General features: G+C 42.0%; 2 protein-coding genes across 9 annotated transcripts in view; both read left to right on the top strand.

The window, feature by feature from the left end:
- clip2 (CAP-GLY domain containing linker protein 2) overlaps positions 1-5,285 on the top strand; it is an 84,375-nt gene extending 79,090 nt beyond the window's left edge. For all 6 annotated transcript variants that reach the window (XM_014197855.2, XM_014197854.2, XM_014197857.2 and 3 more), the window contains 2 exons: positions 2,778-2,840; positions 3,630-5,285. In XM_014197855.2, coding sequence (XP_014053330.2) covers positions 2,778-2,840; positions 3,630-3,641 — 75 coding nt within the window. In that variant the 3' untranslated portion in view covers positions 3,642-5,285. The remainder of the gene's footprint in view (positions 1-2,777; positions 2,841-3,629) is intronic.
- An 852-nt stretch (positions 5,286-6,137) lies between these two features.
- Positions 6,138-15,566, top strand: part of gtf2ird1 (GTF2I repeat domain containing 1) — a 53,287-nt gene continuing 43,858 nt past the window's right edge. For all 3 annotated transcript variants that reach the window (XM_045717292.1, XM_045717293.1, XM_014197864.2), the window contains exon 1: positions 6,138-6,457. The gene's annotated coding sequence lies outside the window, so the exon portion shown is untranslated. The remainder of the gene's footprint in view (positions 6,458-15,566) is intronic.

Below are 15,566 nucleotides of genomic sequence, written 5' to 3'. Positions count from 1 at the left end.
AAGGCTGCAGGCCCAGACGGCATCCCCGGCCGCGTCCTCAGAGCATGCGCAGACCAGCTGGCTGCTGTGTTTACAGACATATTCAATCAATCCTTATCCCAGTCTGCTGTCCCCACATGCTTCAAGAGGGCCACCATTGTTCCTGTTCCCAAGAAAGCTAAGGTAACTGAGCTAAATGACTACCGCCCTGTAGCACTCACTTCCGTCATCATGAAGTGCTTTGAGAGACTAGTCAAGGACCATATCACCTCCACCCTACCTGACACCCTAGACCCACTCCAATTTGCTTACCGCCACAATAGGTCCACAGACGACGCAGTCGCCATCACACTGCCCTAACCCATCTGGACAAGAGGAATACCTACGTAAGAATGCTGTTCATCGATTACAGCTCAGCATTTAACACCATAGTACCCTCCAAACTCATCGTTAAGCTCGAGACCCTGGGTCTCGACCCCGCCCTGTGCAACTGGGTCCTAGACTTCCTGACGGGCCGCCCCCAGGTGGTGAGGGTAGGTAACAACATCTCCACCCCGCTGATCCTCAACACTGGGTCCCCACAAGGGTGCATTCTCAGCCCTCTACTGTACTCCCTGTTCACCCATGACTGCGTGGCCATGCACGCCTCCAACTCAATCATCAAGTTTGCAGACGACACTACAGTGGTAGGCTTGATTACCAACAATGACGAGACGGCCTACAGGGAGGAGGTGAGGGCCCTCGGAGTGTGGTGTCAGGAAAATAACCTCACACTCAATGTCAACAAAACAAAGGAGATGATCGTGGACTTCAGGAAACAGCAGAGGGAGCAGCTCCCTATCTACATTGACGGGACAGTAGTGGAGAGGGTGGAGAGTTTTAAGTTCATCGGCGTACACATCATGGACAAACTGAAATGGTCCACCCACACAGACAGTGTGGTGAAGAAGGCGCAGCAGCGCCTCTTCAACCTCAGGAGGCTGAAGAAATTTGGCTTGTCACCAAAAACACTCACAAACTTTTACAGATGCACAATCGAGAGCATCCTGTCGGGCTGTATCACCGCCTGGTACGGCAGCTGCTCCGCCCATAACCGGAAGGCTCTCCAGAGGGTAGTGAGGTCTGCACAACGCATCACCGGGTGCAAACTACCTGCCCTCCAGGACACCTACACCACCCGATGTCACAGGAAGGCCAAAAAGATCATCAAGGACAACAACCACCCGAGCCACTGCCTGTTCACCCTGCTATCATCCAGAAGGCGAGGTCAGTACAGGTGCATCAAAGCGGGGACCGAGAGACTGAAAAACAGCTTCTATCTCAAGGCCATCAGACTGTTAAACAGCCATCACTAACATTGAGTGGCTGCCGCCAACATACTGACTCAACTCCACCCACTTTAATAATGGAAAAATGTATGTAATCAATTTATCACTAGCCAATTTATATTATATAATGTTTACTTACCCTACATTACTCATCTCATATGTATATACTGTACGCTATACCATCTACTGTATCTTGCCATCTTGATGTAAGGTATCACTAGCCACCTTAACATTATATGAAGTGACATTGTTTTTCATACCCTGCATTGCTCATCTCATATGTATATACTGTACTCTATACCATCTACTGCATCTTGCCTATGCCGTTTGGCCATCACTCATATATTTTTATGTACATATTCGTATTCATTCCTTTACACTTGTGTGTGTATAAGGTAGTTGTGGAATTGTTAGGTTATATTACTTGTTAGATATTACTGCATGGTCGGAACTAGAAGCACAAGCATTTCGCTACACTTGCATTAACACCTGCTAACCATGTGTATGTGACAAATGCATTTGATTTGACCTTTTCTTGCACAGGGATCCCTGCCCAGGCAAATCGGCGACCCAGGGACCCCATCATATATTAGCAACAAATATATGGACGAGGAAGTGTAAACTATAACATAGCCTATTAGATAGAATGGTATTTCCAAACACATTTTCGCTAATACCAGCGGTTTAGCTGGTTAAACAAAGGTTAGCCATGTGTTGGGAAAAATGTATGAAGTCAAGAAATCTTACCAGCAGTTAGGTCGCATTCTGTTTTTGGCAGTTGCTGCAATGTGTGTGCAGTACCCGCAACTGAGTTTGATTAGCAAGTGAAAAACATTACGGCAAACAGGTATCAGTCTATGTACCATGTAATAAAGTACTAACTAACAACACTGTAATTACACTGTACCTGCCTTTTGTAACTAAAACGTAAAATCCGTAAATACATGGTTTTAGTGATATTTTAACGGATACTTCGGGACTTTGACAAGGAAGTTGCTAACTAGCGCTAGCGCAATTGTTAACTAGCGTTAGCGCAATGACTGGAAGTCGCTAGCAGATGCTGTGTCACTTTTTATTATTACTTTTTATTTTAGTCTACTTGGTAAGTAAGCATTTCACGGTAAAGTCTACGCTTGTCGTATTCGGCGTATGTGGCAAATAAATTATGATTTAGATTTTTTTATTTGTTTTGAGATACTCAGACCTCCAGTCATTGTGCTAACGCTAGTTAGCATTGGCTCGCGAAACTAACTTTTTTCTTACTGGACACAGACATAATAATGGTATCCACGAGTTCATCTGACTCTGTGGAAGTAGATAAAACGTGTCATTGCCAAAATCCTGAAGTATCCCTTTAATATAAAGTGGTACAGTAGGTAGTTCGATACAAAAGTCAGGATATACGAGTTTGAGTAATGTAAAATGCACCAGTAGCTTGACAAGCTGTTTTCTTTCATGATTCTCTTTCAGGTGCATGGTGGTGCAAATTCAGCCAATGGGATTTATCAACAGGATTCTTCCTTTACTCAAGATGTAGGTATTAATTCATCATTATAAACTGGATAGGTTGGGTTCTGGATGCTGATTGGCTGAAAGCCGTGGTATATCAGAAGATATACCACGGGTATGATGCAGAATGACTTGTTTACTGTTCTAATTATGCTGGTAATAGTTTATAATAGCAATAAGGCACCTCAGGGGTTTGTGTTATATGGCCAATATACGACGGCTAAGTGCTGTATCCAGCAGGCATGTTGCATGTTGCGTTGTGCATAAGAACAGCCCTTAGTCGTGGTATATTAGCCATATACCACACCTCCTATATCAATCACGCATGTTATATGTCACATCAATTACATTTATCTTCGCTCCATAGATCAGTTAAATATAGACTCACTGTCTAGAGATGTACTGAATGCATGCTGCACTTTTTTATTCTTTATTGCCATTCCCACAATGAGTTACATAAATACAACATTAATGGCTGTTTTACCGAACACAGATAAAGCCTAGTTCTAGACCAGAGGTAGGCAGCCCTGGTCCTGCAATTCATGTTTTTGATTTAACTGGCCTAGAAGACCAGGTGTGTTGAATTTAGACCATCACTGAACTGATCAATTAGCTCAGTTGGTCAGGTGTGGTGCCTAATTGGAACAAAATCCTGCGGCACTCCAGGAACAGGGTTGCCTACCCGTTCTAGACTTAAAAGCATGCTCAATAGAGAATCTCCATTTCATCTGTGCCCTAAATTAATATTCTGACATATGTATTTGATAGATTATTTGAACTTTTTCTTCTTCAACTTCATGGCTTCCTCCCCAGGAACAACACTAATGTAGGAGAAGAAGAGCCCATCTTGAATTGGGGAAATGCATAGCTACATTTTAAAAGAAAAATAAGTCACTACAACGTTAAGACTTGGGACTAGCACTCCATTGGACTCCAGAAGCCATTTTCTGTTTACAGTTACCACCAAAACAATGACTACCAAAACAATGACTCTCAATATGTACATTTAATCTATTGCAAAAAATAAAATCACCCTTTAGCCAATCTTAAGACAGATCAAAGATACTGTAAAATGGACATGGAGGTGAATAATAATCGGTACGACCTTTGTAAACTGATACCTACCCTGCAGACTACCTCCAAGGATGGTATTGGACATGGGAGAACCTTTTATGGTAGTTTATTAGAGATCATGACCCTACAACTCATGAGCAACTCTTTTGTGAATTACTAATTGTGACTCCAGAGAATGGAATGACTCTGGTGTCTGATTGAAAGCAAAGAAGAAGAATTTGGCCTCAATCCACCACTTTTTGTTATTTATTTGCCACACTGCTTTTGAACCTACTTAGAGCACTGTAGCTGATTTGATTTGGCCAGTTACATTCAGAACAATTTTCTCAAGCTCCTTCATGTTCAAGGACTCTTGCTCTGTAGCGAACATGAATGAAACGGTTATGCTGCTGGATTTTGGCTGATGTTGTGAAATAGCTGCATTATCAGAATTGTGCATACTGTAAACGTGTATTTAGCCAACTGAACCAATCCAACTCGGCGCCGTATTTGCACCAAATAGCTATCAGTTTAATGGTTTACTAATTTGAACTGAGTTATCCATTAATTTCACTATGGCTTCACTAGATAGTGGGAAACCGTACCACTTTGTAGTGTTTCCATAAACAGGGGTTTAAAAAAAATACCAGTATTAACTTCTTATTGTTGATCATTTATCTAAAGACATTTGACCATACCATAGGATCACTTTGTCCTTTGATTAGAGTAGGCCACTCAAGGGCTGTTTTGAGCACAATCCAAACAATGGAATGTTCTAGGGTGTATCCCAAATGGCACCCTGTTCCCAATATAGTGCACTACTTCTGACCAGAGCCCTATGGACCCTGGTCAAAAGTAGTGAAATATATAGGAAATATAGTGCCATTTATGACACAACCCTACTGTAACTGCTCCCTCCCTTGGTTGAAGAACACACATCTGGATGACGTTTAAACAAATCCTAATCATAACCTACAGAATTGATATATTATGGTCTTCCAAATAATATCTCCATTTAACAAGCCAACAGGGAAATACTAAGTGTAGTCCATTACTGTATTTACAGGATATTGGTTGACATTCTGGTTATGTCTCAAATGGCACCCTATTCCCTATATAGTGCACTACTTTTTGGCACTGGTCAAAAGTAGTGCACAATATAGGGAATAGCGTGCGATTTGAAATGCAGATTGTCTTTGGGAGAACATTATCTTGATGTGAGTAATGTGGAATGTAAGACTTGGGATTGACATTGCATGGACAAAGTGTTGGGCTGGCCCTCGCTCAGCGAAACTGAAGTTACAAACTGTCATTGGAAAATGTATATTGCCTTTTTTCAGATGGGAAACATTTCATACCCTTTATTGCTGTAATGATTTCTGAGATTGAGTCATTAAATATTAACAATGTGGGAAAGGGATTGTGGTGTTTTATTTCAAGTGGACATTTGATGGTCTTTTCTGAAGTTTTGTTATGCCTTTATTGAACACTTATTAACCTTTAAGTACAATCACTCACAAATAAATACTGTTGCACATTAGCACACACCAAACACTAAGCTCCCATTGCTGACTGTGTAAACAATTTGGCTCACTTGTGGAAGTGATGTATAGCATTCATGGAACATTTTCCAAAATAGAGGCTGTGAAGTGAGGGGGTGAAAAAAGTGTAGCAACAAATGGTTTGAAGGTTTCCAGAAATGTATTTCTACAAGTGGGACCTGATAGAGTAAAATACTGCTCTTGAACACTAGGGGCAAAGTAAACTGCTATTCATGATTTATGTACTTGGCCAATGTAACCAATAAAGCGAGCAGGATCACATGCATAGGGACAGTTATGGCACTGCTCAGGTGGCTGACCAAAATGGTTCACAATTAAACTCTTGATATCATACAGAGGTATTGTATTGCTATCCTAATGCATTATTTAGGTGTTCCCTTTTTCACTATTGTAGAGAGTCAATACCAATAATTCACCAACATTATTAACCTGTCAATTAATACATTGTCCGCTATAATAAATATTATTATATTAGTCAATTTGTGTTTAGAGTCATTTCGGTGCAGTCTAGTCTAAATGTTTTGTAAGGCTATTTAGTAAAATGTTTAATGCTGACTGGTATATTTGTTTTTACCAGAGGTTTAAATCTGAAAAGTGAAATATCCTGTTTGTTTGTCGCATCACGTCCTTCTCCGGATGAGTTTCCCCCATTGAGGTAGTTCCCCCCCATGGTTTCCCAGAGGTTGCTTAATCCTATATGTAAATTACAGCCAATAGATGCTGTTGTTGAGTTGGGCTGGGATTAGCGGAGGCGAATGACTTTCAATTTTACTGGATTACAGAACAAAGGGGAAAGGGGACATACTCCACTGTTAAAGAAAAGAGAGAGAAACTGGGAAAATGGACAAATAATCTCGGCGATAACGTTTTGCAAGCGATTTTGTGCAATAATGCTTCAGATCACAAGGTTTCGAAAACACGATAATGCTACATTTTAGATGGGAATTCTACAGTTGCGGTTGGATTAAACGGGGAATAACCCTATTACGGGATTGACAGCATAACGACATTTAAACGTTGTTTTTGGTAAAGTATGCCTCATGCTATTGTAATATTTATTAACTACGAACATAAAACCGTGTTTTGTGAGCACGTGACTTTATGACTGTACAAATTGTGAAATTACAGATTATAATTCTGGGGGAGGAGATGGGCCAGTTAGCTAACCCGTTATTGTGGCTAGCTAGCTAATTCGTCGATTGAATCATCTCGCGATTTCTTTAGCTACATATATCTAGCTAGATGCAAATAAATGGTATGAGCTCATTTACATTTCTGTAGCTAGCTAAACGGTGTAACGTTACAGCGTTATATTCGCAGCGAGCCAACTGCAACTAAATTCTGCACACTGATACGAGAAGTCTTGTTTTGGCGTGCTCATTGATGGATAAATGTAGCTAGCTTGATTGCTAACATTATCAAGAAAGAAAGCTAGCTAGATAATATAGCTAGCCAGCCCTCCGGTCGTTTTTTTGTTGCCTGCAGATGGCACATTACAGTTTGAGGATACATTAAGACCTTATTCAAGAGCACGTCAACCATTTTACTTTGGTGGTAGCTTGCTAGTTTAGTTAGCTACAGTAACTAGTTAATTAAGTTACTCAGCAGCAAGCGTTTTTGTTCAATCATGTCAAAATTATCTAGCCAGCTAACGTTAGCCAGACCACATTCATTGTTGGTTGAAAAACGCTTTCACAACTGTCATGCTCAATTATGTCAAATATATTGATTTCATCTGTGGTTTGGTCATCCCGATCTCATTTAGCTAACGTGACTCTTGCGTTCTACTTTTCTGTAACATTGGCTAGTTAGCAACACACAGTCTGGATGCAAACCTCCCCAATGAATGTAGCTAGCTAATCTGGAGTTGGGCGTGTAGCTGATTTTCATGTCATGAACACATACATCACTGAAGTTCACCTGAAACAAGCTTCACATGCAGTTTACCTAAGAGCCACATCCCAATGCATGCACGGTCTTCTGACATTACCTGAGACGTGTGTAAAGGCAGCTAGCTACAGTAGTGAATCCCCATGCTGTATCAGTAAATGTTTCAAGCGGTAACTCCATATAGCCTACTCATTCTCCAGTAACGTTAGGACGGTAGCTAGCTAGGAGCTTTATCAAATACAATTGAAATTGCTCGCTAAAATAAAAAAAAGCATTTTTGTGGATCTTGTGCCTTTTATTTCCTAGTTTTTCCCCCCATGGGAGCTGATCACTGATTTAACGAGCTACAGACTTCAACATTTGCAACACCTTGTTAAAGTATGTATATATATATATATATAGTTTTTTTTAAATGCACTACATTTATGCAGATTTTCACTAGCCAAAACATTGACTAGAAAGTATACTCTCCTAGTTAAAACAACCATATGCCAATATGTTTTTATTTTACCGTTATTTAACTAGGCAAGTCAGCTAAGAACAAATTCTTATTTTCAATGACGCCTAGGAACAGTGGGTTAACTGCCTTGTTCAGGGGCAGAACGACAGATTTCTACCATGTCAGCTCGGGGATTTGAACTTGCAACGTTTCGGGTTACTAGTCCAATGCTCTAACTACTAGGCGATCCTGAACTTGAAATGGAATGGTATGAAAATGGACCTCAATCCAGGGATGGAAGGTGCTGTACTCTTATGCCACAACAATTAACAGAAATAAATAAAAAAATATTAAACTGCTTTTTTCGTCTTCATTCTTAGTAGTTAATGCCAAAGCAGCCCATTTAATTCCACAACACTTCTGGCAGCTACTCACCCCAACTATAGTGACACATTTTCATGGAATCTAATGAGCTGCTTTAACATTAGCTATAGCCTAGCATGCTGACGGAAAAGTTTAATATAAAACTAGCCCTATTTCAATCTTCTCCGTTTGCCGTAAATTGTTGTGGGATTATTAGGAGTACAACGTCACCTTCTATTCCTGGGTTGAAGCACGTTTTTAAACCATTTCAATTGAATTGAAGTACCCTAAAGTGCAATTGCAAATATGGGCATAAGGACATTTCGACCCGGAAAGAGAGCATATCTTCTTTTGGCTAGATCTTCACCCCGCGACAGGTTGTCACTTCCAATAATTAGCCTAAACTCTGCAACAAAGTAACTGTGATTTTAAACGTATTTTGTAAACCACAGGTCCATTTCAATTGTTAGGCCTTTATCTTTCCTACTTTTGAATGATCCCAATATTTTATTTCACCTCATGTTTTCCCTAGCTAGCTGAATTGCAGGAATACTTGCTAACATGAATCTAGATTGACACGTGGCTGCGGGTTTTCATTCCACCCTTGTACTTGGTTGATGAATTAAGGTCACTAATTAGGAAGGAACTCCCCTCACCTAGTTGTTTAGATCTTAATTGAATGGAAAAACCAAAACCCTGCAGACACTCAGGCCTCCGTGGAATGAGTTTGACACCCCTGGCTATGTCTAGGCTCTAGGTCAGCCTTTTTAAAACCTATCCTCAGGGACTGCTGGAATAGTTCAACTACATGAAACGGCTTCAAACCTTTCCACGGGGACCCCCAGTCGTTCCATGTAGTTGAACTATTCCAGAACTAGTTGGATCTCCCAACCAGAGGAGATGTTCTCATGCAATGCAGGCATAATAGCCTAGCTGATGTATGTATACAGCTAAGTAGGCCTACAGCCTCTGGGATCATGCCTGGCATGCCCAGAGTTCAATGCAATTAAAAGTCAATGATCAGCTCTGATGGAATTGTGGTCTTCAAAAGGTCTGTGACCGGAATGGCTTTTTAAGGGATATTAGCAAAGTATTGTGTATCAATGGCAGCAAGCACCACAAGCCTCTTAGTGCAAAATCAGCTCAGAAAACCATGATACCCCTTCTGAGAACATTGTAGCCTAATATCTCTGGCTAAATACTGCTTTGGCAATTATTCAACAAGTAAAGGATAAGCTCTGTAGCCTGGAGAGGTTTGCTTAGCATGAAGAAAATAACAGTGCTGGCTCCCGTCAGGGGAGACTCAAGTATTTAAGGGCTTGATGATTAGGCTAGTTGATAAATTGAATCAAGTGCGCTAGTTCTGGAATAGTTCAACTACATGGAACGACTGTGGGTCCCGAGGAGAGGTTTGAAGTTGTTCCATGTAGTTGAACTATTCCAGAACTAGCTGGATCTCCCAACCAGAGGACATGTTCTCATGGCTCGGCCTATCCCACAACGCAGGCATAATAGCGTAGTTGATGCATGTATAAAGCTTAGTAGGCCTACAGCCTCAGCGATTATGCCTGGCATGCCCAGAATTCAATGCAATTAAAAGTCAATGATCAGCACTGAGTCTAACGATTTACAGTTGAAGTTGGAAGTTTACATACACTTAGGTTGGAGTCATTAAAACTCGTTTTTCAACCACTCCACAAATTTCTTGTTAACAAACTGTAGTTTTGGCAAGTTGGTTAGGACATCTACTTTGTGCATGACACAAGTAATTTTTCCAACAATTGTTTACAGACAGATTGTTTCACTTATCATTCACTGTATCACAATTCCAGTGGTTCAGAAACTTACATACACTAAGTTGACTGTGCCTTTAAACAGCTTGGAAAATACCAGAAAAGTATGTCATGGCTTTAGAAGCTTCTGCTAGGCTAATTGACATCTTTTGAGCCAATTGGAGGTGTACCTGTGGATGTATTTCAAGGCCTACCTTCAAACTCAGTTCCTCTTTGCTTGACCTCATGGGAAAATCAAAAGAAATCAGCCAAGACATCAGAAAAAATTGTAGACCTCCACAAGTCTTTTTCATCCTTGGGAGCAATTTCCAAAGCCTGAAGGTACCACGTTCATCTGTACAAACAATAGTACGCAAGTATAAACACCATGGGACCACGCAGCCGTCATACCACTCAGGAAGGAGACGCATTCTGTCTCCTAGAGATTAACGTACTTTGGTGCGAAAAGTGAAAATCAATCCCAGAACAATAGCAAAGGACCTTGTGAAGATGCTGGAGGAATCAGGTACAAAAGTATCTATATCCACAGTAAAACGAGTCTTATATCGACATGACCTGAAAGACCGCTCAGCAAGGAAGAAGCCACTGCTCCAAAACCGCCATACAAAAGCCAGACTACGGTTTGCAACTGCACATGGGGACAAAGATCGTACTTTTTGGAGAAATGTCCTCTGGTCTGATGAAACAAAAATGGAACTGTTTGGCCATAATGACCATCATTATGTTTGGAGGAAAAAGGGGGAGGCTTGCGAGCTAAAGAACACCATCCCAACCGTGAAGCACGGGGGTGGCAGCATCATGTTGTGGGGGTGCTTTGCTGCAGGAGGGACTGGTGCATTTCACAAAATAGATGGCATCATGAGGGAGGAAAATTATGCGGATATATTGAAGCAACATCTCAAGACATCAGTCAGGAAGTTAAAGCTTAGTCGCAAATGGGTCTTCCAAATGAACAATGACCCCAAGCTTACTTCCAAAGTTGTGGGAAAATGGCTTGAGGACAACAAAGACAAGGTATTGTAGTGGCCATCACAAAGCCCTGACCTCAATCCTATAGAACATTTGTGGGCAGAACTGAAAAAGTGTGTGCGAGCAAGGAGGCCTACAAACCTGACTCAGTTACACCATCTCTGTCAGGAGGAATGGGCCGAAATTCACCCAACTTATTGTGGGAAGCTTGTGGAAGGCTACCTGAAATGTTTGACTAAAGTTAAACAATTAAAGGCAATTCTACCAAATACTAATTGAGTTTATGTAAACTTCTGACCCACTGGGAATGTGATGAAAGAAATAAAAGCTGAAATAAATCATTCTCTCTACTATTATTCTGACATTTCACATTCTTAAAATATAGTGGTGATCCTAACTGACCGAAGACAGGGATTTTTGCTAAATGTCAGGAATTGTGAAAAACTGAGTTTAAATGTAGTTGGCTAAGATGTATGTAAACTTTCGACTTCAACTGTACAGTCGTGGCCAAAACTTTTGAGAATGACACAAATTTAAATTTTCAAAGTCTGCTACCTCAGTTTGTATGATGGCAATTTGCATATACTCCAGAATGTTATGAAGAGTGATCCGATGAATTGCAATTAATTGCAAAGTCTCTCTTTGTCATGCAAATGAACTGAATCCCCCCAAAACATTTCCACTGCATTTCAGCCATGCCACAAAAGGACCAGCTGACATCATGTCAGTGATTTTCTTGTTACACAGGTGTGAGTGTTGACGAGGACAAGGCTGGAGATCACTCTGTCATGCTGATTGAGTTCGAATAACAGACTCGAAGCTTCAAAAGGAGGGTGGTGCTTGGAATCATTGTTCTTCCTCTGTCAACCATGGTTACCTGGAAAGAAACATGTGCCATCATCATTGCTTTGCACGAAAAGGGCTTCACAGGCAAGGATATTGCTGCCAGTAAGATTGCACCTAAATCAACCATTTATTGGATCATCAAGAACTTCAAGGAGAGCGGTTCAATTGTTGTGAAGAAGGCTTCAGGGTGCCCAAGAAAGTCCAGCAAGCGCCAGGACCGTCTCCTAAAGTTGATTCAGCTGTGGAATCGGGGCACCACCAGTACAGAGCTTGCTCAGGAATGGCAGCAGGCAGGTGTGAGTTCATCTGCACGTGCAGTGAGGCAAAGACTTTTGGAGGATGGCCTGGTGTCAAGAAGGGCAGCAAAGAAGCCACTTCTCTCCAGGAAAAACATCAGGGACAGACTGATATTCTGCAAAAGGTACAGGGATTGGACTGCTGAGGACAGGGGTAAAGTCATTTTCTCTGATGAATCCCCTTTCTGATTGTTTGGGGCATCCGGAAAAAATCTTGTCAGGAGAAGACAAGGTGAGCGCTACCATCAGTCCTGTGTCATGCCAACAGTAAAGCATCCTGAGCCCATTCATGTGTGGGGTTGCTTCTCAGCCAAGGGAGTGGGCTCACTCACAATTTTGCATAAGAACACAGCCATGAATAAAGAATGGTACCAACACATCCTCCGAGAGCAACTTCTCCCAACCATCCAGAAACAGTTTGGTGACGAACAATGCCTTTTCCAGCATGATGGAGCACCTTGCCATGAGGCAAAAGTGATAACTAAGTGGCTCGGGGAACAAAACATCGATATTTTGGGTCCATGGCCAGGAAACTCCCCAGACCTTTATCCCATTGAGAACTTGTGGTCAATCCTCAAGAGGTGGGTGGACAAACAAAAACCCACAAATTCTGACAGACTCCAAGCATTGATTATGCATGAATGGGCTGCCATCAGTCAGGATCTGGCCCAGAAGTTAATTGACAGCATTCCATGGCGAATTGCAGAGGTCTTGAAAAAGAAGGGTCAACACTGCAAATATCAACTTCATGTAATTGTCAATAAAAGCCTTTGACACTCATGAAATGCTTGTAATTATACTTAAGTATTCCATAGTAACATGTGACAAATATCTAAAGACACTGAAGCAGCAAACTTTGTGGAAATTAATATTTGTGTCATTCTCAAAACTTTTGGCCACGACTGTAGATGCAGTTGTGGTCTTCAAAATGTCTGTGACCGTAATGGCTTTTTAAGGGGTATTAGCAAAGTATTGTGCATCAATAGCAGCGAATACCACAAGCCTCTTGGTTCAAAATGAGCTCAGAAAACCACGATACCCCTTCTTCTGAGAACATTGTAGCCTAATGTCTCTGGCTAAATACTGCTTGGGCAATTATTCAACAAGTAAAGGATAAGCTCTGCCCCCTGCAGCCTGGAGAGGTTTGCATGGCATGAAGAAAATAACAGTGCCGGCTTCCTCAGGGGAGACTCAAATGGGTTAGGACTTAGGATGTCATTAGCTGGAGCATTTAAGCATGGCAGCCAGAGCAGACTTGTATCATTTTAAGATCAGGGTGTACTCACATACCAGGGAAGTGTTCTGAAGTGTAGTCATACTGTTGTGGTTCCTTTTGTTTCTTAGGTCTAGGCTAGTTCATCTTACAATTAAGGAACAGGCAACAGTACTGTAGCCTGTTGGTATCATTGCATTATAGGTCTATGTTTAGCCTACAGTCTGAAATTACTGGCCGTAAGTAGAGAGATAAGCTATTATTGCAACCAGTTTAATTGTATTTGTTTTAACCTTGCCAGTAGTCAAAGTTTGCAATGTTTTTTTGTGTGTGTGTGTGTGTGTGTGTATATATATACATACATACATACATACATACACACACACACACACACACACACACACACACACAAAAACATTGCAAACTTTGTAGCTATATATATATATAAACTCAGCAAAAAAAGAAATGTCCCTTTCTCAGGACCCAGTCTTTTAAAGATAATTCGTAAAAATGCAAAGATCTTCATTGTAAAGATCTTCATTGCAAAGGTTTTAAACACTGTTTCCCATGCTTGTTCAATGAACCATAAACAATTAATGAACATGCACCTGTGGAACGGTTGTTAAAACACTAACAGCTTACAGACGGTAGGCAATTAAGGTCACAGTTGTGAAAACTTAGGACACTAACGAGGCCTTTCTACTGACTCTGAAAAACACTAAAAGAAAGATGCCCAGGGTCCCTGCTCATCTGCGTGAATGTGCCTTAGGCATGCTGCAAGGAGGCATGAGGACTGCAGATGTGGCCAGGGCAATAAATTGCAATGTCCGTACTGTGAGATGCCTAAGACAGCGCTACGGGGAGACAGGATGGACAGCTGATTGTCCTCGCAGTGGCAGACCACGTGTAACAACACCTGCACAGGATCGGTACATCCGAACATCACACCTGCGGGACAGGTACAGGATGGCAACAACAACTGTCCGAGTTACTCCAGGAATGCACAATCCCTCCATCAGTGCTCAGACTGTCCGCAATAGGCTGAGATAGGCTGGACTGTGGGCTTGTAGGCCTGTTGTAAGGCAGGTCCTCACCAGACATCACCGGCAACAACGTCGCCTATGGGCACAAACCCACCGTCGCTGGACCAGACCTGACTGGCAAAAAGTGCTCTTCACTGATGAGTCGCGGTTTTGTCTCACCAGGGGTGATGGTCGGATTCGCGTTTTTCATCGGAGGAATGAGCGTTACACCGAGGCCTGTACTCTGGAGCGGGATCGATTTGGAGGTGGACGGTCTGTCATGGTCTGGGGCAGTGTGTCACAACATCATCGGACTGAGCTTGTTGTCATTGTAGGCAATCTCAACGCTGTGCGTTACAGGGAAGACATCCTCCTCCCTCATGTGGTACCCTTCCTGCAGGCTCATCCTGACATGACCCTCCAGCATGACAATTCCACCAGCCATACTGCTCGTTCTGTGCGTGATTTCCTGCAAGACAGGAATGTCAGTGTTCTGCCATGGCCAGCGAAGAGCCCGGATCTCAATCCCATTGAGCACGTCTGGGACCTGTTGGATCGGAGGGTAAGGGCTAGGGTCATTCCCCCCAGAAATGACTGGGAACTTGCAGGTGCCTTGGTGGAAGAGTGGGGTAACATCTCACAGCAAGAACTGGCAAATCTGGTGCAGTCCATGAGGAGGAGATGCACTGCAGTACTTAATGCAGCTGGTGGCCACACCAGATACTGACTGTTACTTTTGATTTTGACCCCCCCCCGTTGTTCAGGGACACATTATTTAATTTCCGTTAGTTACTTGTCTGTGGAACTTGTTCAGTTAAAGGCTAATTGATCATTAGAAAACCCTTTTGCAATTATGTCAGCACAGCTGAAAACTTGTGATGATGAAAGAAGCAATACAACTGGCCTTCTTTAGACTAGTTGAGTATCTTGAGCTTCAGCAGTTGTTGGTTTGATTACAGGCTGAAAATGGCCAGAAGCCAAGACCTTTCTTCTGAAGCTCATCGGTCTATTCTTGTTCTGAGAAATGAAGGCTATTCCATGCGAGAAATTGCCAAGAAACGGAAGATTTCGTGTTGACTTCCAGTAGCTAAATTGGAACTGGAACCATATTCGTTCATTTGCATTAATCAATCTCAACATCAGTGGCTTTTGTCATTGTCTATGCTCTTTGTTTTGGCATTTGTGCTTGTGACTGAGTGACATTGCATTTGAAGTAGCCTAAACTCTGCCAGCCACAAAAAGTCATCCTTTGGTGGCTTTCTCTGGCTGCAAACAAAATGACGGTGCCCCATTCTCTCATTTTT

The sequence above is a fragment of the Salmo salar genome, chromosome ssa04 (assembly GCF_905237065.1).
Source record: "Salmo salar chromosome ssa04, Ssal_v3.1, whole genome shotgun sequence".
Lineage (NCBI taxonomy): Eukaryota > Metazoa > Chordata > Actinopteri > Salmoniformes > Salmonidae > Salmo > Salmo salar.
Note: the sequence above shows the minus strand (reverse complement) of the source record. Positions and strands in the feature narration are given on the sequence as shown.